The sequence below is a fragment of the Python bivittatus genome, unplaced genomic scaffold, assembly GCF_059951505.1.
Source record: "Python bivittatus isolate LINGU-HERP-01145 unplaced genomic scaffold, Pbiv_v1 ctg000560_np1212, whole genome shotgun sequence".
Taxonomy (NCBI): domain Eukaryota; kingdom Metazoa; phylum Chordata; class Lepidosauria; order Squamata; family Pythonidae; genus Python; species Python bivittatus.
In genome coordinates this window covers 8,602,715-8,630,223 of record NW_028277083.1, presented here as the reverse complement: position 1 = coordinate 8,630,223, position 27,509 = coordinate 8,602,715, and the positions used below count along the sequence as shown (strand labels likewise).

The 27,509-nt window shown below is 40.8% G+C and overlaps 1 protein-coding gene across 1 annotated transcript in view; it reads right to left on the bottom strand.

Annotated features, from left to right (window-relative positions):
• Positions 1-27,509, bottom strand: part of SHISA9 (shisa family member 9) — a 152,222-nt gene that overhangs the window by 13,740 nt on the left and 110,973 nt on the right. Inside the window, exon 3 of the mRNA XM_007421985.2 lies at positions 4,586-4,741. Coding sequence (XP_007422047.2) covers positions 4,586-4,741 — 156 coding nt within the window. The remainder of the gene's footprint in view (positions 1-4,585; positions 4,742-27,509) is intronic.

Below are 27,509 nucleotides of genomic sequence, written 5' to 3'. Positions count from 1 at the left end.
CATCAAGCATATACATAAAGATAGGTTCTTAATATTGATTCTTGGCATCTTACAGCCTGGAGCCCCAAGTGTGTGAAGGCTAACTTACTTGTGGCTATGCTTTTTCTTGGCTGCTGTGTATTTAATTTTTTTTCCTGTTTTTACTTTGCTGTTTATATCGTTAGCCACTCCGAGTCCTTAGGTGAGATGGGCAAACATAAAAATTGACTGAGTAAAATAAATAAATAAAGGGGAAATTCTGTGTTAGAAGAACTGCTGCCAGTCAAAAGATTACGGGGATCAATAGTTTGACTTCAAGTGAGTTCTTTTACACACCCGTCCTATTTTTTTCACCCATGGGAGAATGATGATCTCAGGGTCCTTCAGATATTCCAATTTCCCAACGAGAAGAATAATTAAAGCAAGCAATGGTTTGATTTTTGAACTTACTCTCCTTTGCTTATAGTCAATCTCTGCTGTACTGCAAGCATTTAGATATCAGTCATTTGAAGTAGACCAAGTCAATAAACAGCCGTGGTAGGAATTCCAGGAATGCCCCTTTATTGTTGTAGGGTATATTAAGAGAATCTTGGAAGCCCATCTTTGACTACTCCTTTTTAGGAACAACAAGGACAAAGCAGGGCTGATCTGAGTCTCTTTCTCATGCTTTCTGTTTTCCTAGGGCTGAGTAGCTGCTTTTCCTCTCCCACCCCCTTCTCAAGGACAGAGCTAAATCTCTCTGGAAAGAGGGGAAGGGGAGAACAGAAATGATGACTTCCTGTTTGGTGGTGGTGATGGTGGTGGTTTTCACACTGCTTCATTCCTCTACTCGTAATTTGATTGGTGCATTTATTTTGTAAAACAGTGATTTGGGGATATAGCCAATCAGGGATCCTCTTGCCAGCCCAGTATTGCTATGCCATAATAGCTTATCAGATTTATTTATCTGAAGGCGTTACAACATTTCATCCCTAAAAGCAATGTTTCCTGCCCTTATGAATGGGGAAAATATTCATCCCCTTCTTGCAGCAACTCAGATTAGAAAGAATATCTTTGCAAGGGGTAAACATTTTTGTGAAAGCAGCCCCCCCCTCCACCCAGATCAGAGTTATTTGAATGGGTCATGGCAAGTCAGGCTGGAGTTGTTTATGCACTCTGGAGATCAGAATTATGAGCGCTGAACCTCTTTCTCTAGCCAGCTGTGATGAACAAGTTCAGGTTTGTTCTGTACACATCATGGGCACATGAATGAGCAGTGACCGTTTAAATATGAGAGTGAAAAACCAGCCTCCCTAAGTTTGATTAATCAGAGAAAAAGGAGAATAGGCCACATTCAGCACTTTTTCTACCTGAATAGTAAAGTGCTGCAGAAATCCCCAAGAGGCCACTATGAAGACAAGTCTGAAAGCAGAGTTTTGACTTCTTATTTTCTTCTAACAACCTCACTGGGAGAACTGTAGTGGAGTTAGTTATTAGTCTTCCATCTGTGCTGGAGAAGTCAGGGGTTGCAAGACCTGCTGTTTGCTTGTGGTAAGAGAAAAAAGCACCCTCTATTTCAATAGGCTGCTTTTTGAGAGCACACAGATTTTCCCTAATTAACGATCCATCATCACAGGTAGCATCTTCGCAACAGCCACAAACATTATACAGTAATACCTCGGTTCACGAATGCTTCTGTTCACAAACAATTCGGTTTGCGAACAGCCGCGTTCGCAAATTTTGCTTCCGTTTGCGAACGCCGCATCGGGTGACGAACACGACCCGTGGTCTTTTTCCCTGCTCTGACACGTGGTCGTGGCTTCCTCTAGGTGAGATCGTGGTCACAGACAGACACTTGCTGTGAAGCTTTTTGGTGTCGCCTCAAGCAAGGTTAGTGTTCTCTCCCTTCATACTGTACTGTACTGTACTTTGTTTCATATTTTTGTAGTTACAAAAAAATACATATGGTTCAGAATGGATTAACCTTTACATTGAACCTTATGGGGAAATTTGATTTGGTTCGCGACCAATTCAGTTCGTGACCAGAATCGTGGAACGAATTGAGTTCGTGAACTGAGGTACCACTGTATTGTTCATAAGAGTATTCACTTATCCAGCTTCAGTCATATTTACAACCACCAGAAAGTAGCATAATCTTTGGATGGTATTTGTGGAACACATTCTGAAGTGGGAGAATATGGAGTTGTTGGCATCTTTGGCAAGTGAGAAATTTAGGATACACACAGCAGGACTACTGGGTTGGTCTGCCACTCCCCTGGATGATGGATCCACTAAATTAAAGGTCAGCAACTTCAAAGAGAAAAATCTTCTCTTAGTGCTAAGGAATATTGTCCCCAGATGGTGCTCCTTGACACTGATTCTTCACTTCTCAGCTGAACAGAACTAGGAAGCATGGAAAATAAGGTTCTCCCCAGGCTTTCCCGTAGAAAAGACCTGTCTACGTGCTTCCAGGTCTTCAAGGCAAGGTCTCTGTCTTCACATTCACCCACCCCTTGCTGTTTCACCAAATGAAAAGTTGTGAAGCTGAGGTTTTGTTAGACAGAGCAAAAGTGAATGTGTCCTGTGGAGAAGGTTACTTAGCCTTTCTGGAAGACCTTGAGTTTTTCGCATGAATTCTCAGAGACAGCTAATTACAAGGTGAAGTTACAGGCACAGGGAGCGAAAGAGGTCTGTTTTTGCTCTTTGGAATGCATCCATATAAAAATCTCATGGTATTTAAATCTGAGACACATAATAGCCTTTTCAGTTCAGCTACTGGCCTCCCTCTGTGAGCTGAAACAGGTGCTCTATGTGCTTTTAGCATCATCATTAATTAACAACAATCTCTCCCTTTTTGGTAGCTCCTCTACCTCTGAGATTCTCTCTAGCACAATACTTTCTATTGGCATACTCCTGGATTCCAGGCTATGCCAGCCCTGAGGAATGGAGTTGGTTAATTTGTTTAAAGGTGAAGGATCCTCCCCTTTCCAAATTAAGTGGACAAGCACTGTGAAAGTCAAGGGTGGAGATGCTTGATCCTCCAGATGTGGTTGGACTACAACTTGCCTCCCAATTTTCATTCTTTTCTCTTCTCTTGCTTTTTATCCTCCAATGGCTCATTTAAATATATGCGCATGTCAGTATCAAACTGGAGGTGGGCCTAAAACAAAATGCAGGGCATCCTCACTGGTTTGAGCCCCATATTCTACTCAGTTCAGCACCTTCATGGCCTGAAGGTATAGTCCAGTCTTCAATTCTGGAATCACTCTCAAGATAATTTTATCATAGCTTGTTTTGTTGCTCATCTTTGCCGAAGTCTCAAATTATAGAAATTAGAAGAATTCTTTGAGAACCAAAGCCAACATTCAGAAAGGGTGGAGTTACATGAATAGCAAACCCTGTCAGCTTTCTTAATTATTATTTAGATTTTTATCCTGCTCTCTCTCTCTCTCTCTCTTTCTTTCTCTCTCTCTCTCTTCATCTATCTATCTATCTCAAGAGAGAGGGACTGGCCCAAAGTCACCCAGCTGGCTTTCATGCCTAAGGGAGGTCTAGAATTCATGGTCTCCTGGTTTCTAGGCCAGTGCCTTAACCACTACACCAAACTGTCTCTCTTAATGCCTTAGTAGTTTTAAAATCTTTGCTGGAATAATGGCTCTACTTGTATATCGTGGACAATGATATCCTGGGCAACGTCCATATGCAGAAGGGGTAGATTTATTAGAATATTAAATCCTTCCAGTTTTCTTAGGCTCTCTTTGCATTACACAGCCAGCTCCAGCCTCCCCTAGTCAAGACACCTTCATATACTGGCAAGACATAATCCAGGATAACTGGGGGTTTTGGCCAACAACTGTATTTTTAGTACTCATAGCTACTGGTATTGTGGGGAATATAGGGCTTCACTCCCCACTTTTAAAACATGTTTTCCTTCCAAAAGGGGAAAAATAGTTTAAAAATGCTACTTCAATTAGTGTTGGAGCCACTATGGAGGATAGGATAAGGGCACCTACCCACCAATGTCCATTTTTGTCACTTTTTCACCTTCATGGGGCACAACACAGGAAGAATTATTCATTGGAGACAGACTGGCACAGTTAGTTGGGTTTGGGGCTTCACAAAACGTATTGATATCTCTTGATGTTCAAGTCAAACATGTTGCGCAAATAAAATCTTAAATCTCTCATTTCCAGACCTTTGTTGGAATAACATCTCTGCTAGGGAGCACAAACCCTAGCCAATCAACCCCTATCAGCACTGTCCAAGGTCCTGAAGTTCCTTAACTGGTCAACTGCACAATGCTTGACACTGGTAGTCCTCATCTAGTGACTACCTCGTTTAGCAACCATTTGCAGGTCTGTAAAGCAAAGGAAAGCTGAAGTAAATCATAAGCACTGTCAGGGTTTCACCTAGTGACCGCTTTGCTTAACAACCACGTTGCCAGTTCCAGTTGTGGTCGCTAAATGAGGACTACCTGTCATGCATCACTCCTATAAATATTTGAACCACAAAGTTGCTCCATCTGAGATTCCTTTTAGGAAAGAATGAATATTAAAAATCACTGAGATGTTGAAACTGCCAATGGGATGCACAAAGTCAAGAGGAAAGTGCACTTTTTTTGGCTTACCTACTGCCTTCAGAGACGCATACTTATTAAGCTCCTTTCCTGGAGGCTGCTGTTCATATGGATTTGTAATCTGCCCCATGCTTGGGAAGGAATGTGGATGAGCCAGTTGTGGGAGGAGAGGTGATGTCGGCACCACATTATTCATCTGGGTTGCATCTGCATAAAAGAAATAGGAGGGGAGTCATCGTATTGAACGCAAATAGGATGCTGGAGTTCAGCCAGAGTCCAACCACGATTAACATTGCAGGCCAGTTTATTAACTTGGCCATGCCAAATTGTCATTCGTATTTCCATGCTTAATTGTTTAATCAGGGAGAGATAAACACCAAACAATCCAATCCTTGAATTTACTTCAACCTGTTCGTTACTATTATTATAAGCCAGAATGTGTCCCTGGGTTTCAAACTCAACATGAAGGGTACTTGACCGTTCCTTTTACCGCCACCCTCTAGCCACTATGCCATTCTCCTTTTCTTCGGATCCCTCTGCATTCCACCCTCTCGCTAGAAGCCCGCGAAGAAAGGAGCAAAGATGAAATGACTGCTGGGGGCGTGCCTGAGTTGGGCTGTGTTTTTCTCTGTCTCAATGGAGTCTCAAGAGCTTCTACCACCAAAAGGGGAATTGTCAACAAGACAAGGAGAGAGCCTTGTGTGCAGAGCAAGGCGAGACAGAGAAAAGGAGCAGGAGACAGAATCTATTACTAAATAAGCAGTTGCAAAGAAAGAAGAAAATGAAAGGAGACAAGGAACGGAAGAAAACAAGTCGGGGTGTTAAGAGAGGGTGGAGAAGGAAAGTTAAATATTTTTTCCCTTTTCCATCCAGAAAACCAGCTCTACAATTTCACCCCTGTAATATTTAAATTGATGGCGGAAGAGAAGAGGGAATAGTTCAACGGTTTGTGTCTGTGTCAGAACGGTACTACAAAGTAGAACCTGTCTACATAAGGGGGGAAAAAACTTGAATGTATAGGTACACATTCTTAAAGATATAATTAAAACTTATAAGAATCGTTTTAAAAATGGCTGAAGTCTCATTCAAATGTCAAACCTTGCCGAATCTTGAATTTAATTTGAGGCGCTTGTAAATGCTACAGCATATCAGATGCCACACTGTCAACCCTTGATACGAGAGGACGCTGGCGTCCGCAGGAGTTTGCTACTTTCATCAGAATGAAGCAACACGTCTACAAAAAGGCCAGGGCTTGCATTGTGATGCTGCTGCACTGTTTTCATCATCCTTTCCCCACCCTTGACCATCCCCAGACGCTGCTGAAAAGTGGTGCATTATAATGCCTGGGTATGCTGTAGTTCTGCCCACTTATTGACAACAGTCTCTGGGTTCTAGCTCCCCATCAATCAAGGCATCTCATTTTGCTTTGCCATCTTGCTAATGACAGTTGCTGCAACTAGTCTGGGAAATCAATGAAAACATCCCAGAAGATGACAATAGCAAACCATTTTCATATTCCTGCCAAGAAATTACATGGACATGTCTATGAAATCATCTAGAGTTGAGCTACTATAAAGGAGACTTGACATTTACACCATAAAATAGGCTAAAGATTTTTTTTTAAGGCTCCCTCCCCAAATTCTGAAAATCCAAAAGGCTTTAATTCCATCTAGGTGTGGGATATGGTCCTGCCCGCTTTGCAGCACCATCTCACCCATGGTGATCCTCAGCCCCTGTCCCTCAAGACTGTATACAATCTATATCATAGACTGTATATCTTAAATACCAACTACTAGAGGACCATAGTGGGAAAAGATGACCTCTTTCTTGCCCATGCTTGTGAGGTTCGTGGATCCATTTGGTTGGCCACTATGGGGCCTAGAAGACTGAACGAGATGGGATCTTAATAGGTTCTTCTTGTGCTCTTTGGCTCATTCTGGGCAAGATGCATAAGTGCTTTAAGAGTCAGCATCTGAACTTTTTCTTGCAGAAGGCCCAGGTTTTAAGAATGGCAAATATTTACAAGTATTGTCAACAGAAGAGAAGGTCTACACAGTCTTGTCTTGCTGTGCCTATTCTCTATTAGGAAAGGAATCCCCTTGTTCATCGTCAACAGCTGGGATTGTGTTAGAATTCAGGATGTGAAAAAGGCGCTCGCTCGTACAGCCTCTAATTATTTGTCATGTTCCAATGCCGCTCAGGTCATTGTACACCAAGGAAAAAAAAGAAGCAGCTACACAAGATATTTGAGATCATCTTTTTCTTCCTTTCTAAATCCCAGAGGTTTAAAATAAGCTGTAACACACCAAAGAGGGAGAAGGCAAGAAAGAGAACACGTATATAGGCAGAAGAAAAACATGTTGTATTCAACAACAATAGATTTCATAAATCCAGGTTTGCATTTACTTTGTAGCCCAGCCTAACATAAAGGACTGGAACAGCAGAGATGAAGAATTGTGGGCAATTGATCTACCGTCTTCTGAAATCCACTGTTCAGTGGCCTTCTTCTGGATACATTTAATCAGGCAGTGGTGATTAATGGAGGGTTGGGATGTCCAATAGGAGTCTAAGGGGGTTAGATGGAGTCCAAAGCAGACTGAATCTTCCATAGTGTTAAACTGCTCCACCCAGTCAGCTCTTTCCCCCTTCCCTTGTTATGTGAAAAAAGAACCTGAGAATGTTGTGGTGAGAATAAGGCCACACACAGAAGGAAACACTGGCTGATTAAATCCCCCAAAATTGTGTGCTACTGTATGCAAAGGAGATAGTTGATTACCATCTATTAAGCCTTTCATGGCATGGGACTAGGTTATCTGTGGGGCTGTCTTTCTCCAATTGTTCTGCCCATCCCACCAGATCCATCCAGGTTGGCATGCTCTGGGTCCCACTTATTAAGCAGTGCCATCTGGCAGGAACTGGGTTTTTCTACCTGGCCCCAGCCAACATTACTGCCATTTGCTGCCCAGACTTGCATACATTAACATCCTTCTTTAATATGACTTTATTGTGCTGAACTAATTAGCAAAGGAAAGTATATGTGCATACAGCTGTGTTAATGAATAATATAACTTCGATAACTGTAATAATGATAGAAAAGGGAGAAGAAAAGGGGAAGAAAAAAATAAAAACAATGGTTATAAACAGAACAAAACTTAACTAAATTGCTTGGCAATCTTCTCGATGCCTTTGTCAAAGGGAAAACAAAAACTAATTCAAATGTTGACAGTCAACACACATCAACAATCCACTGTTGCAAATTAGATGTTGGTTCTCCTTCCCATGTGGTATGATCATTCCTTAACCAACCCTCATGCTTTCCAAATCCACAATTCTTGAGACTCTGATAGATTCCAGACACTGAGGCTGAAGCCAAGAAATATACACTACCATCTGGGGGGGGGGGGGGCACAAGCTTCACCCTTGTTGTACATAAGGACCATCCAAAAGACTCACATATGCCTATGTTGAATCCTCTCTCTCTCTCTCTCTCTCTCACTCTGTAAGAGCAGCAGAAAAGACTATTTGGGATTTTAAGAGTTTGCATGGCGGCAAGAAATAGATTATTTTGTGGACTTCTGAACTGAGAGGTATTCATTCATCAATTTCTTAATCATCCCAATTTTTGACAGGCCGTTCTTGAATAACCCCTTCAATTATACTACCATAACTTCTTTGGGTAGCCTGAACTTCCAAATTATGAGGAATTGACCTTTGAGGATGTTTCATCCTTAAATAAGAAGGACATGGACTTCATCAAAGTCCTTTTCCTCATCAGCCAAATGCCATCATTCCAACACATTTCTCTTTGGGGTGTACATTCAGGAAAGGGAAAGTAAGGGACCAACTTTCTTTTGTAGAAAAACATTACTCAGAGCAAAAATGGAGGAAACGACGGTATCCATGAGCCTATGTCCCAGAATTCTTGCAAAATTAATAATACAGGTTTGATGAACAGATCTAAATAATAATAAATAATAATTTCCCCAACTGCTAAGTATCCTATATTTGGAAAGATACAAATTTGAGACGAGAATGCAATGAAGAAGAAAACCTTAGTCCCACTTCTTCCACACTACCACAGGTTGCAGCCTGCTTTTAAGGGGTTGAAAGATCACTCAAAGAAATCAGTTTCTGTTCGATTGACTGTAATTCCTGAAGACAGGAATCTGAACAATAAAGAAAGAAGGACACCTCTAATTTAAATCTAGTGTCATTTTAATTAACAAGTAAAATGAGGTGTATTTGCCATATATATAACAATAAGTCTGTCTGTTTCTGCATTAGGAAACCCCACCTTACCCAAATATTAGGATTTTAAAATATTGAAACACTCCAAACACAAAATTAGCCACGTTTGTCATTCTTGCGTTGACTGTTTCTACAGCCTTCAGTACCATTGTAATTCAAGCTGAGACTGACTGCGCATCCCTTTATATTTTTTGATCGTGCACATTATCACTAAGTATTGAAATTCCATCTTCTTGCTCATGGACAGGTATTGATTGCTAAAAGCAAGGGCTGTGCAAAAATAGCCAAAGATCCATAAAATCATGTTCTGCAGGGAGAACACCATGCTATACACTTTCCTAAAATCAGTCTGGATAGAAGCAGTTAATCTACTGGATAAATTGCCTAGAGTTCTGATTAGTAATATTTATTAGCGGGAAGGATACAACACCAGAATTCCAGCAAGTAGCTAAGATCCTTATATATAAATAATGTATGGAAGCAAATCTGTAATCCATTTTCTTGCACTCTTACGATGAAGGGGGCTGGAAACTTGTCTTTTTTGCGACAGTGGTTTTTGTAACTGCTAGTTTGTCTGTCTATCTATTGCATTTTATCAGTGTGAAAAGTAGCACTCACACAAAACACATTCCCATTGAAGAATTTGGCTGATGCTCCTCTGCAGCTTCTTGAAAAAAAAAAAATATTTCTGACCTGGTTAATTACCAGGTTTTTTTTTTAATCTAACAAATAATATTTGAGGAACAAACTGGAATGTATGAGTCCCTAATTTAAAGCTGTCTCTTTAAATGCATTTGCTTTCCATTCTACCTGAGTTTTCTCTTAAAACATTTCTTTTTAATTGTATTTTAATAGAGCTGAAACCTGCTGGCATGTTCAGAATGGACAATCATGGATCATTTCATTCCAGTCAGGCTATTAGGCTAGGTCAGCACATACCGGAATACACAAATATCAAATACCAACTTATGCCTTATTTTAATATTCCTCCCTGCTTCTTTCTCAACTCCCTTGCAGCGATCATTTAGTGGAAAAAGTGCTCAGTTGGCAAGGTGAGGGAGCTGCTCCTAGTTTTTAAAAAGTCATTTCTGAAGCATTAAACTTCATTAGTCCTTGTGTTTTCGTTTCTGTGTTACTGCACAGAGCTTTCAACTGCAGGCCCTCAATAATGATATTCAAGAATATTTGCTGGTAGAATAGCAAATGATCCAACAAGAGATTAGGAGATGCATTATTAAGCTTCAGAGAAGTAATTATATCACAAATGGGGGGCGGGGGGTAGACTTACCAAACAATTCCAACTATTCTGAATATCTGAAGATTAAGTTGTTGTGATTTTAAGTCAGAGACCAAGGATTTATTTCTTTTAATTTTTTTATTTACAAGGCTTATGGCATGCTCCAATGAACTGACTCTGAGAAGCATACAACTTCCCAACATTGTAATTTGAGTTAAAATAAATGCCTAACAGCCAAAAATTAAAAATTGAAAACATCCAGTAGAAACAGTTATGTTCCGGGGAGGACATGGTGAGCTAGACATCCCTGAAGGAGTGGGGACAGCATTACAGTGGAGATCGGTGGCCAGAGGGTAGATCCTGCCTAGTGAAATTTCTCAGGAGCAAGGAGAAATCATGAGATCGTCCACATGTACTTTGGACAGCTGCTCCTTGAGAGTAGACTGCAGGAACCAAGGTGTTTACAGGTGGCTGGTGAGCTGAGTGGCTGGGAGTTGAGGGATTCCAACTAAGCTCACAGTCGTAATGTAGCCTATGTGGACATAAAGCTCAGCCATGCCTCATTTCTTAATCACTTTTGGAATTACTTTTTTTTTAACTGCTTTTTAAATATTAAGAACCTTTGGAATGGCAAGTTTTATGGCATTCACTGGGTGAGTTTCCTTCAATCCTTCGTGAAAGAAGTTTTAAGTATGAGTTTAAGGACTTAGAAAAAATTTGGGGAGGGGGTGAATAAACAGCAAAAGAGTGTTGTTTTTGGAAAGTTATAAATGGACTAAGGGTCCAGATGGATTTGAAATAAGATTTTGAAATTAGTTATTAGAATCCTTCCTGTGGGAAACAGCTGTTATTTTGAATTCTGGAAAAAAAACACATGATAGGTTAGGACTTTGAAAGTTGGATACTAGAGGGAACTAGAAGGAACTAAAGATTACAATTAAAGGAGAAATACACTTAAATTCGACTTTCTATCATAGAATGCAGCAAAATACTTTAACATTGGACGTATTGAAGGATATTTGTGAACAGTGGACCCAGAAGTTAATTTTAAGAATGCCTGTGTGTAGATGATGTTATGGAAAAGGAACAAGTTCTGTTGGACAAGACTAAAATTGATTTGAACATGGATTTAAAAATGACAAGCTACAAGAATTATTTGGAAGGAGATGATATACTGGATATACAAATGAAACTTATCTATCTATCTATCTATCTATCTATCTATCTATCTATCTATCAAAAGTGTAAAAAAAAAAACCCTGTGTATATAATTAAAAGGGAGATACAAATAACAAACCAGAAGAGTGACTTGGATAACTTTCCTATATTGGTTTTACGAAAGAGACCTGTTAACGTTTTGAAAGATTTTGTGAGAAGAAGCAAAGAAAAAAGGAAAAGAAATCAAGTTCTAGGACATTATTTGAAGGGATTTAAGACCCCTTATTAAAAGTAAAGGGAAAGAATATAAAGTTGGTTTATTTGATCAAGGTTAACATAGATATGTTGCTATTTCTGATAACTCTTAATGGACTTTAGCTGACTAGGACTGAATGACAAGGCTTTAAAGTGTTGTTTATAGATAAGAGATGGGATATGGGAAGAAGAGATCATTTGTTGTATTTTAGAAGGTGATAAGTTACTAAAATTGTTTATACTTGTGATAATGGGGGAAGCCACAATAAGTATATATGTTTCTTTTCTTTTTCTTATTTTTTTTTCTCTTTTCTTCTCTGCACTTTCCATTTTTTCTTTCTACCCTTTTTTTTTTTTAGCTTGTATTAGCTTTTATCTTTTTAATTGTAACGATTACTAAAATTATTGGAAAAAATAGAAACAGTTATGTGTCCTGGGAATCAAACATTTCACTCCCTTCAAAACACTCTTAAAATGTTGCCCATCCAAAGCGGAAGTCATAACAGCTCTGCCCCAAGGCTTGGTGAAATAATTCACTGATTTTCTGAAGATCAGGAGGGAAGGGCAACTGACATGTCTTTATCCAAGTTGACATTATGGAGATAGCAATGACAGCATCCTAGGTTCTTTCAGCTTTGCTCTGAAGTTTTTATAGGGCCTTGAATGACTTGCACTTCATTTCATGTAATCGTCTTGTAGTGGGTTATCAATGTTTCAGATTCTACTTCTAAAGCGATGGTTTCTGAAATGGCAGGTTGGGTGCTGCAGGACACGTTAGTGCACATGTATTTACATGCATGAACATTAAAGCCAAGATGTATTCAGCCTCTAAGCAAACATTTAACTTTCGGAGGGGGGGGCGGAATAAAACTTGGAGAATAAGAAGGCTAAAAATAATAACTGCCACTAATGGTGCTTCAGGACGATTTCCCAAAACTAAGGACAACTTTTCCTAAAGTAGGTGCCCTCAAAATATGGTTTCCCCATGCAAATCAAGTTATTTGAAGTATACTATGATCACAAATAGGATCACCCTGAGACAGGTGACCAATTCCCATCCTCCCGGGTCCCTCCCCCAATTTTAGGAAAACATGGGAGTTAAGATAGATCTCAGATCCCAAGTAGGTATGATGAGAACAATGCTACAATTAAGTCTGCACTTTGCAGTTTCAAGAGGAGAACATGGACACTGACTGAAATCTGCTCTTTTTAGAATTCTGTGATACAGCTCACAACTCAGAAGGAAACAAAAGAAGCTATTTAAAAAATGCCCCTAAAGATCAAGTATTGGGGGGAAAGTAAACCCAAAATGCTTTAGGAAAAAAATCACTTGCAAACAGTACTCTTATGGGAGCACGGTATACAGTGGAACCTCGGGTTACGAACGCTTCTGTTAACGAACTTTTTTTAACGAGCAGCTCCGACCGCAAAATTTTGCTTTGGTTTGCGAACTCCACCTCGGGGTACGAACAGGATATGCGGCCATTTTCCCTCCTGTGACATGGTCCGTGGCCATTTTTCTGCCCCTGACACGTGGTCTGCGGCCATTTTCTGGCCCTGACACGTGGTCCGTGGCCATTTTTCTGCCCGACGTGGTCCGCGGTCATTTTCCGCCCCTGACACGTGGTCATAGGGAGGGGGACTATCCCTCCAAGCAATAGCCGCCTCCCTGTCCTCCACGCCAGAACGGATTAACGGTAATTACATTGAATCTTATGGGGAAATTTGCTTCGGGTTGCGACCAATTCGGGTTGCGGCCAGAGTCACGGAACAAATTAAGTTCGTAAACGAGGTTCCACTGTACTTTCTTCACAAAAAAGGATTCAGTAGAAATGTTCAATCATATTCTTAAAATAGTGTGAAACAGAATTGATTGAAAAGATGGTTTAGTGTAGTAGTTAAGTATTGCTTCTAAAATACTCTTCCAGATCTTCCCTGGGTGAGTGAAGACCATCCCTCTACTTCAGACCAACACAGCATTTTTTGAGGGGGGGGGGAATTAGGCAAGTCTCCACATGGACCACTGTTGGATACGAATACACTAAATAAATAAAATAACTAAGATGAGAAATGTGGCAAACTCGGAACTGATAGAATTGCCCATTCTTAATTTAAAGGAAGTGATCTAAAGATCTCTATGTGGGTACAACAAAACCTTTGTTTAACAGACCATTCCAGAAAGGGCATACCCAGAATGTCCGTAAAATCCAAAAGTACATCCTTTGCTTCATTGTACATCGCTTTTACACCAATGATGTAGATGGCCCAAATAAAACCTAATTTCACATAAATTATTCTGACTACTTCAGGGCAGTGGATTTGCCCACTCTTTCAGGGAGATGTCTGGATGGAAACTTCACCCATTGCATTCAAAGTGTGCTAAATGGGAGTTCATTAAACGTAGGTTTTACTGTGTGGTGATTGACGAAAAGATCACAAGATCCTGGGATAACCAAACCAGTGTTGCTTGATCTAATATAGGACAACTTCCTGCATTCATGTCTATAATTTTTGCGATTAAACAGTGGCCTTGTTGGGACACTACAGTGTCGAGACCAAAATGGTTGATTTACTTTTCACTGTTCATCTCCTTTCTTCTCCCACCAGGCCTTTAACATTCTTGTTCTTCGCAATCCAAACAGCAAACATCCCAAATTATTTATGAAAATGACCCCTTCGTCAGGAAAACATAAAAGCTTTATGATCGTAAAGCAAAACTTCCCTAATTAATACCACTGGGATCTTTCCCACACACACCCTCCTTCCACCAAAAGTAATGGTTTCTTCATGCTAAACTGTTTTTAATATTATGGTAAAATATGTTAACTACTGCAAGGGCCTGACCTGATAGATGAAAAGATGAGAAAAGTCATCTTTCACCTGCCGCTCTCATTGCCACCTAGAATGATGCTGTTTTCTGTATTTACATAATGTGAGGACATTTAGCTTGGTTACTAATTGCACTGACATCGGAAAGTTATTCATCTTCACCTAGCTTATTAGCACTGAGTTCACTGTAGGAGAAGAAACCACCACTAGAATTGAGAAGGATAGGATTATACTGAGAAGGGATGGTGGAGAACATCCAGTCAAGCTCCTTCCATAATGTAGAAGCAGAACTGCAGTGGTGCAAAGCTAATCTAAAGACTTTGATCTAATCTAAAGACCATTAAAATGGATGACTCAGATTGCCTGGGTGAATGAAAAGGGGATGCTTCGCAGACAATCAGATCAACCTCATTCAAGCATTGGCCACAAAGGGGCAAAGCAAAACAGCTTCATTTTCCAAAAGTGGACAAGTTTGGGACAAGGAGTTTGGGAATAATATCCCAAAAAGTGCCAGTGGCCAACTGTGACCATATTGTTGCCAAGAATAATACATGGAAATATTCCTGAAATCACCAGGAATAGGCCTCAACTCAAAGAAATTTTGAGCCCCACAAGAAGGTGGATGTACTTAGCAAAACTTGGAATGATCCCCTAAGACTAAACAAGGTCTAACCTAGTTAATCCTTGGATGGGAAATCACAAGAAAATCTCAGGGCTGTAAGGCTTGGGAGGGGGAGTCAACACAACTTCCCCCCAAGCAAAAGCAAACTAGTTCTCCACTGTTGTCTGCAGCCTCCCATGTCTCCCCAGATTCAGTTGCCCACCAGAAGCAAACCTTCATCCCCTTGCCTTCTCAGTATATGAGTCTCAATTTGGGAAAAAGCCCGTACTGCTTCTTGAAGCCTTTAACATAGGTGCCCAATTTCATGCCACATGCTATGAGTTCCCAAAGTGGCAGTAGGACCAATTTGGGGGTGAGGGGGGAGAGCTTTCAAGGAGCCAAATGCATGGCTGAAGCCTACTCAAGTGCCATTTGGACTCTGAAAAATTTCCCCCCATTTTCAAAATGCCCCCTTCCAAACCCTCTTGGGGAAAATGTGGGCCTTCTCATTCTTGGGGAGCCCTGCGGGGGGAGCAGAAAAGAGGTGTTGCTTTCTGCTTTAAGTTTTTAAAGTTCGTTTTTCTACCCCTGCTTTAAGACTTCACTTCATGGAGACAACATTGTATTTCTTTTTCAAATTAACTGCAAAGGTTTTATTTCTTTATTTTTTTAAATTCAAGCCTGAGTATGAAATTAGTTATGGCTAGGCATGAGGTATTAAATATTAAATCCAACCTTTGGAAAGCAAGGGTCCCTCCAAGCAGAATTTGATGAGAACTTTGTATTTTCCTTTTCCTTTGAAGGAACTGAAGCTGTGCAGTGACAGGATGGTTGAGAAGTGATATTAAAGTTTCAAAGAGGAACGTAAAAAAAGAACCTGAAGGCACAGAGATCCTGGCTGCACCTTAGTCTGGTGGGTACACTTGTCTCTCCAAAAGGGGAACCTCCCGATGCATGTTTGAAGAGATGAAAATGAAGACTGACAACTTAGTACGCAAATTTGTCCACAGGGTTGATTTGCGGGCGTGCTCTCCTTCTACCTCAGTGCCTGATGAGAAATAATTCATTCCCAGAAATCACCTCCCCAAACCCTATACTGTCAGGGGCGAGGTGGGGGTTGAAAATAAAAAACCAAAATAGAACACTCACCATTCTTATTTATCATATGGGTAAAAGAACGTTCTGATAGAAAAAGCTCATTTTCAGCCATTTTAGCTAAATGCTGCGGTCAAATGAAGGAGGTTAAGCTCCAAAGATAGGAAGAGAAGGAGGAAGCCAATAGTGGTGCAGCTTCTCAACTATGAACACATGTTCTGTGAGTTGGGGCTATTTAAAGGCCTTAGAAGATCATCTATGTTCTTCTGACAAATTGATCTAGGTATTCAAAATCAAGAGACAGATCTCACTTGGGTCCTTAAATCTGAGAGTTTATGTAAGGATAGAGCAAATTATAATCCAGGCCCACTTTGGTGCAGCTCTTAGAGCTGTAGGCTAGATTGGGAAACTGGAATAACATCCCAGAAGGTACCAGTGGCCAACTATGACCATATTGTTGCCAAGAATAATACATGGAAATATTCCTGAAATCACCAGGAATTGGCCTCAACTCAGAGGAATGTTGAGCCCACAATGAGATGGATGTACTTAGCAAAACTTGGAATGATCCCCCAAGACTAAACAGGGACTAACCTGGTTAATCATTGGATGGGAGATCACAAGAAAATCTCAGGGCTGTAAGGCTTGGGAGGGGGAGTCAACACAACTTCCCCGCCAAGCAAAAGCAAACTAGTTCTCCACTGTTGCCAAGAAAACAATATCTACATCTCCATGAAGTCACCAAGGGTCCAGCTGGGAAGTATAGTCCCTACACTGGAATTCATAGCTGAAAAAAATAAAAATCCCCCCCCCCCCCATCTCTTGCCAGCAACTGGGGGAAAATAGAAAATTGTAGTCCCACCATTAACCAGACATAGCCCCACCCATGCCTTCACTGCCTTATCCACCGCAACTGTCCAAAAGTAATGTGGGTGAGATGTCTCCCTGATGGTTTCTCCTTCTCCATCTGACTCGTTTTTGAAAAAAATTAAATAAATAAAAACCTTTTAATGCAGAAACATCCTGTAAGATAAAGCTCAGCCTCCAGTTCTATCTTGATTTCCAGGAAGAATTCTATGTCCAAAGGCATTCCGGGAAATTGAAAATGAGGGATGGATCCCAGCGGGACAAAAAGACAAAGGTGGGCTAGGAGGGTTGAGAGGCCACTGGGTTTCTGGGTTGCTTCTCTGATAAATAGGCATTTTGTGACTTGCCACCATGAATAAAAAAAGATGGCTGACAATGCTTCCACTGAAAACCCCAGAGATCTGTTGGTAGTCAGGTGGGACAAAAGTGAGGACCAATTAGTGGAAACTCATTTGATTGGACATAAGGTAACTTCCTATGTCCAACATATGCTTCATCTACCTTTTGCGCCTGTAGAGAGATGATACCCAAGTTAAACAGGTGATATAAGGAGCATCAGTGGAGAGAAATGTTTTTTCTAGATCTATGCTGTACTGTATCTAATTTCCTTTGCTAGGGAATTGTTATGGGATGGCTGAATTATGTCTGAAGCTGAAGAGACTTTGCTATTCCAGCACAACCATAGTTACAAGTTGTTCTCCAAAGGCTTCTGGTGGCTGATATGTACTTCCTTAGAGGTAAGCTATGGTGAATTTAGTGGGGCTTAGTTTTTAGTAAGCGTACCTAAGATCACATTACATGGCTTTCGTTTCTGAGAGATCCAGAGGGAAGTGGGATCTCTCACTATATCCACAGGCGTCCAGTACAAGCCATGATGAAGTCCCCTACATCATGTCATCATGGTGAAAATGATGTCATTCATGCCAGAGTCACTTGGATTGAGATGGGCAACTATAGAAATTGCATAAATAAATAAATGATGTCACATGGCCCCTTCGCCTACTGTGGGGAAACCCCTGATTATCTCCTTGAAGCCAAAACTCTTCTAAAAAAGAGTAAAATAGGGCTCTTTTTACAAGGCTATAGTTTCCCATATTCATCTCTCTCTCTCTCTCTCTCTCTCTCTCTCTCTCTCTCTATATATATATATATATATATATATATATATCCTAATTATACAATTAAGAATTTAGTAACCAAGAATAAATTAGGAAAATGATTCTCTTAATAGGATAAGCATCTCTCTGGGGGTAGAGGGTGATGATGTTTAGACCTGCAAAGGCTGGTGGTGGTGAACTTGGCTGATCCATCAAGGGACAGGTTGTTAGTTGCTAAGGAAGGATCCTGATGATCAGGTGCTAAGGTCTTGTCAAGAGGCACATCAGAAGCCATTAATTCTAGGGCACAAATTACACTCTCCGGTCTGAGCAGTGTGTGACAAAGCACTCATGGAATGTGCCACAATTATCCTCTAAATTTAGTTATCTAATTATAGGAATAGCATCAAGAGGAAGAATCTTAAGCATGACTTACTGGAGATCAGCACTTCTTTTATTGCATCCGGAAAGAGGAAGACGCCTTGCCACATTTCTCAAGCTGCCCAGATGCAGTGGAGGGGGTGTGTGTCAGAACACCCTCCCTCAATTATTATGATGACACCCTTTCCCAACCCATATACAAGGACAGTGAGACTGGCAGATGAATCATCTTTCAACATGGCCAGTGTTCTCCACTGCATTTGAGATGGAGCAACTTGGAGAGCGGTGGGAAATTTCAGTTCAGAAATTATATTAGCAGGTGATTCAGTCGGATCTCTGAACTGAACTGTCGTTCTAAAAAAATTCCTCCAAATCCATACAGGATGGTGATTCAGAAGGTCTTCTGCCTATGCGCAAGGACCCTTTCAATGCATTAAATCAAGCTGACATGATTTTCCAAATCTATTCCTATTTTTAAATCAAACTGAATCAAGAGTCTAAACTGAATTAATGATCCATGCACCCCTACAGACTTGCTTAATGGGAGTAGAGCAGACTGTGTCGCTTTCTCTTCCAAGACAGTCAGACAAAAGAAATTTGAGTCTGGGGCAGAAATGTAACTTGAGAATGCATCTCGGGCTTGACCCTTCCTAGTTCTCTCGAAGATAAAGGGAGGGAGGAGGGAGAAGCACATTCAGATTTGCAAGATTCTGTTACTGTAACCTTATAATAAAAGTAGTTTTAGTATTCATAACTTTGGTTTCCTAATCTGGTTTACTTCAAAGTGCTGACACCAGAGGACCCAATTTTAATTCATTTTAATTCATTTAAAAACAAATGACAGTTCCTATCCACAGAAGAGGATATCCCTAAGTTATACCTGATCCAGACCATATGCCATTAATTCAGTTTAATGGAGAAATGCATAGAAAATTAAGAGATCTTGACTACTGTCATCTTAAAATGTTTTCCTGCATTTCCCCCCTATCTTTTATGACAGTGAATTCACTTTCAATGCTTTCAACAAAGGAGAAGAGAACTTCACTAACAGGTGTAATGATGTACTTTTGAGGTGGCCAAAGGGTGTGAGCGAACATCCTGCCTTTCATTGTACAATCCTCTCTCCAGTGGATTTGCAGTCTGCCTGGCATTCCAAACTTCCATAAAATCCCAAAGAAAGATATCAGGAAGGAACTCCTTCCATTGGGCTTTTTTTCAAATTAGAAATGTGGGCTACCAAGGAGCTTCAGAAAGATAAAAACATGTGTAATGGAAGATAACCCCATCAACAATGGAGCAGACTCCATTATCTCCTACAGTAAATTCAGCTTCCAAAAACCACAAAGAGAATCAGAGTCATAAAATCATAGAATCATAGGGTTGGAAGGGACCTTGGAGGTCTTCTAGTCCAACCCCTTGCCCAAGGCAGGAGTCCTCATACCATCTCGGACAAATGATTATCCAATCTTTTCTTGAAAACCTCCAGCGATGGAGCACCCACAACTCTGGGAGGCAAGTTGTTCTACTGCTTAATAGTTCTCACTGTCAGGAAACTGCATTTCCAGGTTGGATCTCCCTCTGACAAGCTTCCACCCATTGCTTTTTGTCCTACCCTCAGGTGCTATGGAGAATGAATCAACGCCCTCTTCCCTGTGGCAGCCCTTCAAATATTGGTAGACTGCTATCCCCTCAGTCTTCTCTTCGTTAAGCTAAACATACCTAATTCCTTTAGCCGTTCTTCATAGGATTTAGCCTCCAGACCCCTTATCATCTTTGTTGCTCTCCTCTGAAATTTGAAAGAAATCCTCAAGCGCTCTGAGAACATGGTAGAAAAACCAAGGCTGCTTTTTCAGGAGGAGGATAACCCCGGAGAACACGCAAAGCCAATCTTGGCACACTTCGGGAGCAGACCTCTTTGATTTCTCTGTGAAAGTGATACAGTGGCATCAGAATGCTGAAGATGCTATTTTGAAGGTGCCTTGGGCTATGATATCAGATGCCAAAGTGATGGCTTTTGAAATGTCATAACATTGATACAGATAACACTGCCAGCGAAACACTGCCATGGGAAGATTATTCATCCCCAAGCACTGTGTAGTTATCACAAACTGCAGCGGCAACACATTTCTAGAATCAGGCTGAGCGATCAAGCTGTTTCATTAGTTCTTGTGATTGCATAACCCAACAACGGTTGGCAAAAAGCCAAAACCATGGCTGTAGGATACATAATGTATCCGCCGTGAAGCCCAAGAGAGTCCACTATGGGTCGGAGAGGAGATGGTAATATGCAAACTAAGGATGCAAATGAGCTTGATTGGATCACCAGTTGATTGTCCATCTTTCAGATGGGGGAACTTAGCAAGACTCGCTTTTGAAAAAGCAAGCTCAGACTCTAATCCAGCTAGGTCAAGAAGTACAAGTCAGATGCCTTAAGAAGCGTAGAAAATTGCTCACAAAAATTCCAATCCACTGTCAGCCCATGAAGAACATATTGGATTTTTGCTTGTTTGTTCTGGAGTTGCCTCAAAAATCTGGCAGTTTAAGTGGACTATCAATCATATTTATATATGTAGACACACACATAAATGCACGAACGAAATGAATTTGCACCTCAGTCCAAACTCCTTTCCTAGCAGGAATCAGAGAGATGGAGAAAAATAAATATTTAGCACCCTCTTGGTTAGATTACCTGCCTTCTAAAGCAACATCATTTTAAAAGTGAGTTCGGCTGGGTAATGTATGTTCTTCCCATTGCTGCTTCCACAAAGGAGCTGATCTAATGCTTCTGGGGAGTGAAAAACAAAGAAGTCCACTAATTCTTGCCATTTGAGCTTGTTCTGGCCTCTGAGGCTTGGCATTTGGAGGTTTATAAAGAACAAATCATAAGACTGTAATCCATTGGCAAGCAATCTGTTCAGGCTGGGGACACAATTAGATTGCTGAGAATGGGTGGGGAGGGGCCATTCACTGGTCAAGACCCATCACTGCCCTGGAAGACGGGGGAGGGGGGGCAGTGATGGGTCTTGACCAGTCACCCGTTTATCAGAAGGTGAGTTAGACCTCTCTCATGGGTGTTTCTACCATCCTGGGGCACCAATGTGAGGGTGACAAGACTTTTTTGTTTTTCGTTGTGGTGCCTTCGAGTCAGTGTTGACTCCTGGCATTGGCCTGGACAAGTCCCTGCAGTTTTCTTGGCAAGGTTTCGGAAGGGGTTTGCCATTGCCTGCTTCCTAGGGCTGAGAGAGAGGGACTGGCCCAAGGTCCCCCAGCTGGTTTTCGTGCCTCAGGTGGGACTAGAGCTCTCGGTCTCCTGGTTTCTAGCCTAGTGCCTTAATCAATACACTAAAATGGCTCTCCTATTCCTGCCAATACATATTTGAATCTGGGATTTTACTTTGTAGTAGATCAGCTTTCTCTATTCTTCTTCTTCTTTTTTAATTAAAAGAATGAATGAATTGGTATGCAAATTTGTCCATGGGGCTGTTGAATGAATGAATGAATGAATGAATGAATGAATGAATGAATGAATGAATGAATGAAGAGAGAGAGAGAGAGAGAAAGAGAGATAGGCAGACAGACAGACAGAGATAAAACTCAGGTAGGCAGAATCAAATGATGCAATGCAGCAGATGGTGGACAGCAAGAGAAGTCTTGAGGAACATTTTTCATTGTGATACATTTGTCTGGTCATTTCCATCATTTGTGATTAAGGAAGAATTTTTTTTTTTTTTGGTGGTATTGCTGCCCTCCAGGCAATTTCCCTATTATGTTTCAGAAGTGAGCTTTATCTACCTAGGCTTTTGATCCATAGCAGTGCTGATTTATCCCTTCTTTGAAAGTTTTACTGTTGACTTTTATTGTCTACCCTTTGATGTGGTGCTCAGCAATTCCATGTTATGTATTTTTTATTGGATTTTATGTGCATCTTGGGGAGGAACCACCCTGTAAATTTCTTTGATGCCCAAGAAGAGCCATCAACATGCTAAATGAATGTTTGTAAAAAGACCCACTTTCCAAGGACAGTTCTATTCATCCTTTAATCTGTTCCCCAATATTTCTATGAACAATCTGAATTCCCATAAGACCAGAAACAGTTCCTTGGTCATTTATTTTCATGAAAACCTATGTATTTAACATCTGAAAACTTTCTGTATTGGAATTAGATGAGAAACAGCCCTAAATATTTGTGATGGGAAAAGTCTCACCTGATCAGCCTCAAGAACTGGGATGAAGTGGAAACATGACCTGTCTCCCAAGAAATTTAACAAGTGAGGGTTGTGATAAAATGTTGTAGTGTGAAATAGTTAGGGTCAAGACTTCAGCCAGCCAATGAATTTCTACTGGATGTTCAGTTGTCAGATGATGTCCAATGGGCTACCTAAAGATCCATCTGGAGGAAGAGTCTGCTATTCCTTCCTAGACTTCTGAACTGAGTTCAGGTTTATGAAAGCAAAGGCTAACACAGATGCACGCAGACTGAGAGTACACAACTGCAATGGAGGCTGTTTGGATCAGAGGGAAGATGAGATCTGTTACTATTGATGGTTAATAGTTAATAGTTTATCCTTGGGTGCTGTGGGTGAGTCAGATAGGTTTGGGAATGTGTTTATTTTTCATTTTTAAGCTGCCCAGCGTCACGTGTGGGAGACGGGGTGTTATATAAATAATGCAAATAAAAAATAAAGTTTGGCATGCTTTGCAAATTTAATATGTTCAATAGCTTTGCTAGATTTTTGACTAGGGACAAACAGAGCCGAGGAAACACGGTCTGGGTTAATCCTACACGGACTCACAAAGTCCTGCATCTCATCTACTTTTCCACCAAAAAATTCCCACACCACCTCACCAAATACCCAGAAAGCCATTGTTGTTATACACGTGTTCTATTTTCCTGCAATTGACATATTTTAGGCAACATATATGTCCACCCCATCACACACTTTCTTTGATACAGTTACCCCATGATGTATGTTTTTTCCCAAACACATTCTTTTTTTTCCAACGTTGACTTTTTTCTCCACGCTTTCCCTTCTCTATACTACTGTACAGTCAAACGATGTAAGGACACATGGATTTTTTCATGCAACCTTTCCCAGCCTACGCTGATTTTTGCACACGTTTCTAACCACAAACAAGGTTGGCAGATTTCTCCAGATTTATTGTTGCCACGCTGGGCTGCAGTTGAGTCTACTTCAGTAGATACAGCATTAGGTACTATAAATCCACAATACATTTCTTTTACTGTACATCCTTAGCTGTAGCTTCTGTAGTTCACGTTTCCACTTTGGTTTTGAAGTTATTGTGTCTGCTTTGAATTACTACATCACTTCAAGAGCCCCTTTCTTGAGCAACAGCTGATGAATTAATTTATGGACTTAATAAACCAGCAAAATAAATAAATACAGATAGCCCTCAATGCTGGAATTGCCACTGATATAGATGCATGAAATCAGCAATATAACTTGCCGTGGTTTAAACACAGAAATGTGATTTAGCCTAATGAGAAATTAGCTGTATTTTAATAGTTAGATCTTCTGCTGTATTTTTTTTTCTTAATCAAATGTATTTGCATACACTTTCTCCTAACAAACACGCTTTTGAAAAACTCTGCGGAAGGAATTCCCTTGTGAAGGGAGCGTGGGAAGTCAGGGAGGGTGCAGACCTCGAGAGAGAGATTGTACAAGAAAAGATAGGATAATCATACCTACTTCACTTATGTTATTATTAAATCAGTGCAAGGAGATCACATTCCCCTAGGAGAATTTCACCCACATTTTCTTTTCCTTGGAGAGCAATTTCAAAAGCAACTTCCCTTTCACCCAAATTGAAGGAGAACTTTGGGGAGGGAAAAGGGTGAATTTCTCTGCTGAGCATTACCCCTGCCTCCTGCGATGAGTTCTCTCTACAGGCACCCTCTATGACTCCTCCCACCACAAAAGTGGTTTCAGGTTCTAACTGGTGGCCCATGCAGATTGCTACACATGGTGAAGGACATAGCAACTTTTTCAGTATTGGGAGATGGTCCCTACCATCTTAGTTGGGGAGATGGTACCAACCTTTAGATGTCCCAACTGTTTTCTTTTCACTTGAAGGTGAAGGTGGTTAAGAAGAACAGCCCTGCTGAGTTTGGCTAAGACCCATCTTAATTTCTCACAATGCCTAATCTGGGGTGCTGCTATAACTAATGGATCTAGTTGTAATAAAGTCTTTAAAAAATGAGGATCAGAAAATAGAAATTGAATCTTTGGACAAACCCAACAAGGTTCAGCAGGTAAGGCAAAGAAGATTACAGGCTATGTGAGATGGTCATGCGAAGCCTTAGGAACAATGGTGTTTTCTTACAGCCTAAAAAAAGAAGAAATTCATACTGGTGCTTTCCTTCCAAATTTTACTAAAATTATCTTCATGTGCAACCCATCCCATAATGCAGATTATATATTTTTTTAAAAATCTGCTGTAGAAAAAGGATGTGCAGATCTCTCAGATATGATTAAAAGACATAACATAGCTGACCTGTCTCCCAGTCAAGTTTTTTTTTCCTCCAGCGCTGGGGGAAATGAAGATCTGACCTTGCATACAGAGTTAGACCTTTTTGTCCCCCAACTTCCCAAGGCGGAAGGGAGGGTGAGAACCAAAATGGCCACGGAGCTGGAATGCACAGACAGACCATCTTTTTGAAGGGCTACCCTTGAGAACTCAGTCTTGATCAATGATCTTGGGAGGGACTGTTGACTCTTAGGAAACCAGTCTGCAGAGACCTAGTATGGTGTGATGGTTAAAGGTCTTAGACTAGGAGCCGGGAGACTGGGAGTGCAGCTGACTGACCCTGGGCCAGTCCCTCTCTCTCATCTCCAGGAAGAAGAAGCTGACAAACCACTTCTGAAATGTTGCTAAGAAAACTGCACGGACCTGTCCACGTAGTCACAGGAATCAAAATTGACTCAAAGGATCAAAATTGACAAGAAGAAATAGTTTGCATTTCACAAATGAGAATGACTGAAGGCAGTTAATTTAGGCTAGGATGAGACCAGGTCTGTTTCAGGTTCCATCCAGCCCAGTGATTCCCAATGTGGACAATTGGAAGGACTATGCTGGCCAGGAATTCTGGGATTTGTAGCCCACACATCTGCAGGTTGCTCAGGTTGGAAAGCATTGAGGTAACCCCTTCTGGATGAACTGGCTGGATTAATCTGCTGAGTTTTGGAGTTCACATGGCACACTCACCAATACAACATGACCCAGTTAAGCATGTCATGCCAACAGGGCTCAGATGCATTAAGCCACAGCAGGCACGCCAATCAATTTCATGCATCTGTACCCAGCCTACAAACAATTTTTCAGTTGCCACTGTATGATTTCTAAGTGTTCCTAATGTCATTAAAAAGAGGGAGATTTTTTTCCCCCAGAGTTCATTTTCATTCCAATCAAAGTGTCTCATTTAATTTATAAACACAGGAAATCTGAGCACTATTCTTAGCATCTATTTTGAAGACACCCTTGTGTGCACTTGGGAATGACTACAATACACACTTCCCAGAGGCTCATTTCAATATGATGGCAGAGTGGGTTTTAAAATGCTGTCTTTTTTGGAGGGGGTATTTCTTTTAAGTGCCTGATGCATTTTCTTATTCTCCGGTGGATGTATGTGGTCTTCAACAATGGATGCATCCAGCCCCATCTGCAAGGGGCAATGAGGGCAGAAAGATTGCCCTCATGCCATTGTGCCATCATTGTATGAAGCTGCACATGCTGTATGTCTAAAGTGATATGTGGTGCACCAGTGTGGCATTGCTCTGATCATTTGGGTAAAAACAGGAAAATCCCATGGAGATCAGAAGATACATTACTAACCTGACAGACAATGCCCAAATAGCCTTCTGATGTACCTAGTTAGTCATTTTAACAACATCTGCCTTCTCAGATTTTTTTTTTTTTTTATGCTTCAGAAGAGGCATCTGATTTTCTGCTGGATTCTTAGCTTGTTGGAGAATTTCTTTCCAATTCCTCTTGGTCATCTTTCTGAAGGTGTTTCCCTTGGGACTGAGGGCAAGGCGGGCAGCAAGAGAGGCTTCTCCATGCTAGAGGGAAGAATTTAGAGTAAAAGATGACCTTACATATCACATGGACACCTCATTACTCTAAGTGACTTCCTTGCAGGTTTACAAAAGTAGCAGATGATGAGATCCCTTAAACAGAAGGAAAGACTGTCTCCAGCTGAACTCATCTGCTGGTGACTCTGTAGACCAGTGTTTCTCAACCTTGGCAACTTTAAGACTTGTGGACTTTAACTCCCAGAATTCCCCAGCCAGCAAGGGAATTCTGGGAGATGAAATCCACCAGTCCTAAAGTTGCCAAGGTTGAGAAACACTGCCATAGACACAACCATTTCTTGGCAGTTATGCAGAAGTGGGTTGGCATTGTCATCCAGGATGGGATATTTTCTCCCCAACGTGAGATTTCTTGGTAAGTCTCCATCCACCATCCAAGCATTAAACATCCTGCATAATGATTTCCAAAACTATGCATAGCTAGGAAGTTCAACCTCAGCTGTTTCCTACTGGGTCAAGGAAAATTGACGGGAACGCATTCATGGCATGGATATTCCCTAGTTTGGTCTGCTCCTCCACCTCTGTGAAAGATCTTTCCTCCTTCAGCTTTCAGTATATTTGCCTTCTAAGCTCACCTCATGATGGCTTCTTCCTTCATCAAAGCAATATTGCATTAAACAAAAAAGGAGGGGGAGTCACAATCTTAACACTGTCAACTTGTTTATTCTTCAGTGACTCTCCACATGATCCAGTTTCCCTTAATATCCTTGCTTTGCCAACTTATCTCTGGAAATATGGTTCAGTTTTCCAATCTAACCACTGATTGTAGTTGAAGAGAGAAGATGCTAAGAAACCATGGATAGTGTTGTTGTTCCAGATGAGGACTAAGATTATTTCCATTCCAGAATGTAGGCTGAAAGTTGAAGAGTTATTACTACAGATTTTTGTTGGAATATAGAGCGATGTTTCTATTCACAGATAAGACAGAAGAGCAAACAATGATTCCATTTGAGGGAAGATTTTCTGAGAATAGTGAGGGGAGGGACTTTTTGAATTAATTTTTTAAAAAGAATATAACAATCTGAATCAATTGTAGTGCTGTGGTTTGATATTATTATTTAAAGGGACGCAATATCTCACCTTTCTCATTTCTGCCTTG